Source organism: Vicia villosa, unplaced genomic scaffold (genome assembly GCF_029867415.1).
Source record: "Vicia villosa cultivar HV-30 ecotype Madison, WI unplaced genomic scaffold, Vvil1.0 ctg.003867F_1_1, whole genome shotgun sequence".
Taxonomy (NCBI): Eukaryota; Viridiplantae; Streptophyta; class Magnoliopsida; order Fabales; family Fabaceae; genus Vicia; species Vicia villosa.
The window spans coordinates 55,024-59,625 of record NW_026706321.1 but is presented as its reverse complement, the minus strand read 5'-3'; the positions used below and the strand labels follow the sequence as shown (position 1 = coordinate 59,625).

Genomic DNA, 4,602 nt, shown 5'->3' with positions numbered 1-4,602 from the left:
TTTGTTCACCGTTAACATCATTATCATCTAACTCGCCTTGTCATTTTTGCCATTGACATTATCTAACTCGCCTTGTTTTGTGTTGTTTGGCACTATCAATAGTGCGTGAACCATACTTCTGAGACGTAATTCATAGCTTCCCTTGCAGACATTTGGTTTTTCAAATTTTTTTGCTATATTTATGTTGTGTTTTATCTTGGTTGCTGTAAATTTGTCTTCCAACGTCATTCAAAAGTAATGTTGGTTAATAGCTTCATTGATTGTTCAATATGGTTCATCGCCAACCACTCTAGTTCATTTTGATAATTCTACGGCATGTCTATCGCACTGTCTGGGGTCATGGATTTTAGATTCTGATACTTCTGATGATAACTTGTTAACTCCTCAAATATGTCACATTATTACTCTTCTGATGGATCTAAGGCACAAGTTATTAGTATAGTCAAACTTCACCTCTACCATCTCTATCATTGAACTATTGAACTATATGTTATTTGTACTTGGTTGTCCTTTTAATTTGTTTTTCTATTGGTAAATTTACTCTCTCTTAATTGTTCTATAACACTCTCTTTCAATTCTTTCTCTATCCATGATCGGAGTACTGAAAAGACGGTTGGATTAGAATCTAAATCATAAGGTCTATATTATCTAACATGTCAACTTGGTAAACATGTTAGAACATCTCTTCCAAGTAGTTCTAACAAAAGATCCATGTCTCCGTTTGATATTGTTTATTCTGATGATTGAGGTCTTAGTCGAGCGTTGTCTACTATGAAATACAAATCTTCATGAGTGATATAACTATCCATCTTAAGTTATACATGACACTATTTTTTTGGTCCATCGGCTTCTTTTTTTTATTCCAAAGGTAACTCTGATAATCAAAAGCAGAAGAAATATGGTGATTCAAAACAATATTTTTTTCTATACCGAAAAGAATGTTTGTTGTGTATGATCAATCTAATTCCTATCTAGATATCATGAAGTAAAGGTACTCAAGTAACATGTATTTTAAACTTGATTGTATTTTAAAGGCCATGGTTTTTAGTGAAAACTTTCATGGTGTATTTTTTTCTTCTTTAGGAGGGTTTAACTTTACAAGACATTTTTGTTCATTTGATTCTTGTTCCATTGTTATATTATATAGGCCACACTTTTATTGACATCATCACACTCTTTAGTCAAGAATCTTCTCCCCAGTTGAAAAGATATTCCATACCAATGTGCCTATTATGTACAATGCAACAGAAACCTTAAACACATCATTCCAAGAACCTGCGATGAAAAATCACATATAAGTGAAAACCAAGACATGAGTTTCAAAGAAGTGAACTCCAAAATGAATGTGGAGAATTCTCAGACCTCTTTGGAGTATGTATCCAGTTGCAGCTGTGCCAAAGACACCAGCAAGAACTCCTGCAGTGTTCGATAGTCCCAGCAATACGCCCTGAAATTGAAACTCGTGAGCATTATGATATAGACATGTCGAATAAACAAAATAAGCTCATATGGACAGTTTATTTTTTATGGTATATCGTAAATTAGGAAACAGTTACTCACAGCATATCGTGGTCCAATGTCTTGATGATTAGAATAAAGACCAGATTGTGAAAATGCATCAGATCCCTATAAAAAAATATTTTGGTTTGAATTAGATGGCTTAATATATTTAAGTCTTATCCAAACATGTGGTATTGGCATTAATGCTTCATAATCGGTAGAAACTTGCGGCATAAGAAATGCCAAAAATATAAGATTTCAGACTAAGGAAGAAAAAAAATGTTGATCTAGCTCAAACCTGGCTGCATGCCATGCAGAATACTGCCATGGCAGGTGTTTTGACATGGCTTAGTTGTGTCAGAAAAAAGGCGGGACCCAAAAACCCGATCGATTGCATGATCTGCCACATCCATAAATGTTAAGAGCATAATCATTTTGAAGAGTGAAATGAATGCCAAAAGCAGCTGTGAATATCTTACTTTTCGAACAGCTGTTATGGAAACGCCTTTGCTAACTAATGTGTCAGCAATCCATCCTCCGATATTTGCAAAAACAGCCATGGTTAACCACGGAAGAACGCATAAGAGCCCAGATTCTGTGAGGTTGAACTTCAGAACCTGAGATAATGATGCATTATCTTGTTGATTCAATCGACTAAATGGAAATTGTGATGTAAAAAATGTATTAAACGAAGCGTTCAATCTTACTATAAAAATTTGTTTCGAAAATTTAATAAGTAATAACCTGATTGTAGTAAGTAGGCATCCATGTTAATAGAATGAATGTCCCCCAATTGTGACAGAAATGAGAGATTATAAGAGCCCAAACTGGTGCTTTTGATAGAATTAATTTCCAAGGAATATCTGAAACGGGTGCTTTTGACACGCCGCCTTCAAGTATGAGCCTTTTTTCCTCTTCCCCGAGATCCGGGTCATCCTTCGGTGAGCTATATGCCTTGAAAGAAAACGAGTTTACTTGCCAAGAAAGATATTAGAATACACGAAGTAGATTTCATCAAAATTAAAGGGAAGTTGACTTACTTTTTGCAACCAAAAAGCAAACCAAATACTTCCAAGGGATCCAAACGAGTAAAACACCGATGGCCACCCAAGGTTTTGGATCAGAAAAGGCGAGAACGCCAAGCCTACCACAGAACCAAGGTACATGCCGCTATATACTAGCGAAAGTGATCTGCTTCTTTCTGAAACTGGAATCCACTTGGACAGAATATTATTCATGGCAGGCATCGCTACACCCTGAAAACATTAGCACGATTTTATGGTAAGATGGCATTTGAAAAAGATTATTAACACTTATCTGGTAATATAAGTACTTGTGCAAATGTTTGGTACCAACCTCACCGATTCCCATAAAGGCGCGCATAATAAGCAAATAAGGGAGTCCAAGTTTTGCAGCAATAGGTGTTAAAACTGTTGCCATTGACCACCAAACAACTCCGAAACCTAGCACTACCTTCCCACCAAGTTTGTCAGCCCATATGCCACCAAGAATCTAGAGAAAAGAAAACCATCACATAATGTCAGTTTGATTCAAATTCAACAACAAAATAGAAAGTGTGAAAATCATAACATACTAGCATTATAGCATATATTCTTTCAACATAAAATTGTTATGCATGGTAGAAGATTGATATACGAAACCGATTTCGTGTTAGGCTAATATGCTCTATGAATTTGGCATAGAAATTACACCTGAGTGAGTAAATAGCCCCAGAAAAAAGATGACTGAATTAAGCCAACTGTTGTACTGTTCCAGTTAAACTCTTGTGACATTGGAAGTATCGCTATGCTCATATTTACCTGTATATGAAACATCACAAACATGAACATATAAATGACATATTGTATGTTAGATTAACGATGAATTTGATAGAACCACAGTAGTGCAAAAAGCTACACTAAGAATCTTCAACCAAACCATGGCGCAGGATCATTTAGAAGCAATAATAGATGATCCACCAAAACAAGATACTCACGCGGTCCATGTTGCATAGAAGAAATGCAGTAAAGCACAACAATACAATAAGCCAGCGCTTAGGAAGCTTCCGCCACCAAGGAGAAACCAGTGCACCATTTCCTTCCAATTGAAGTGCTTCACCCGTTCCATCATCGGATACCACAGGATCCACCTTTGTTCCATCAATGTCATACTCCTCTGACCTGTAATGAACACATGCTCTATTTACCTTACTAAGCTTTCTTACTACTAGTCCATATACTTCTCTTTGTTCAATATGGCTTCTTCTTCTTGCAAAGAGGTTCTTTGCAATCTGGCCTTCATGATGATGAACACTAAAAATGCCTCCTCTTTGAAGTGATAGATCCTTTCTCAATTGATAATTTCCTGCCAATTTCAAAAACACACTAAAACAAGTTGTTGAAATCGGTGTAATCTCGACTGGTACGTGCTAGTTGAGTTAAATGAGTGTAAGCTACTAGTCCAGAGTTCAATCCCTGAGGACATAATTCAAACCTAGAGGGTTTGAGGAGAACAAAATCCAAACTAATTTACACAAATCCTACCATAATATCAATGTTTTGCTGAACAAATCATAGCATAATAATGAATTAAACAAGATTAAATCAGGTGAGTGAAAATTAATAGTGGTTAAAGAAGATGAACCTGAAGCAATGAAAGAAGTAAAGTTTCTGTTGGAAATTAAACCACTTATAGCCATTGGTACTATGTTAATACTGAAACTGAGAAACTATTATCATATGTTATCATCCATAGAATTCTCTTCCTCACCTTATGCTTTTTCTCTAAGCAAAGTAGAGAGAGAGCATGTTTTTCTTTGAAATATATTTTCATGAATTATAGAATTTTTTTCTCTTTATTTTCTTGTTCATACATAATAATCATTTGTTATAATTTTTTTTTGGGATTTTCATGACAAAATAAAAATGAGAAATTCTAATGGCATCATAGGCAAGAGAAAAGAGGGTTGAGAGTGCAACACGTGGCGCATTGTCCACGCTACAAATAGCCACTGTACTGAAAAAATAAGAAACTACTAAATGATCCTCTATGTTATAACCATATTGAACGAACATAAATCGTTTTAGAAACGACCATTGAAAT

The 4,602-nt window shown here is 35.3% G+C and overlaps 1 protein-coding gene across 1 annotated transcript; it reads right to left on the bottom strand.

Annotated features, from left to right (window-relative positions):
• Positions 1–981: 981 nt before the first annotated feature.
• Positions 982–4,376, bottom strand: LOC131641585 (ascorbate transporter, chloroplastic-like). Its single transcript, XM_058911886.1, has 11 exons — positions 4,144–4,376; positions 3,497–3,864; positions 3,213–3,320; positions 2,857–3,012; positions 2,541–2,756; positions 2,245–2,454; positions 1,980–2,117; positions 1,799–1,900; positions 1,561–1,626; positions 1,363–1,447; positions 982–1,275 (listed from the first exon to the last, which is right to left on the bottom strand). Exons 1-11 carry the CDS (start codon positions 4,196–4,198, stop codon positions 1,178–1,180), a joined length of 1,602 nt encoding a protein of 533 aa, XP_058767869.1. The 5' UTR covers positions 4,199–4,376; the 3' UTR covers positions 982–1,177.
• Positions 4,377–4,602: the final 226 nt, after the last annotated feature.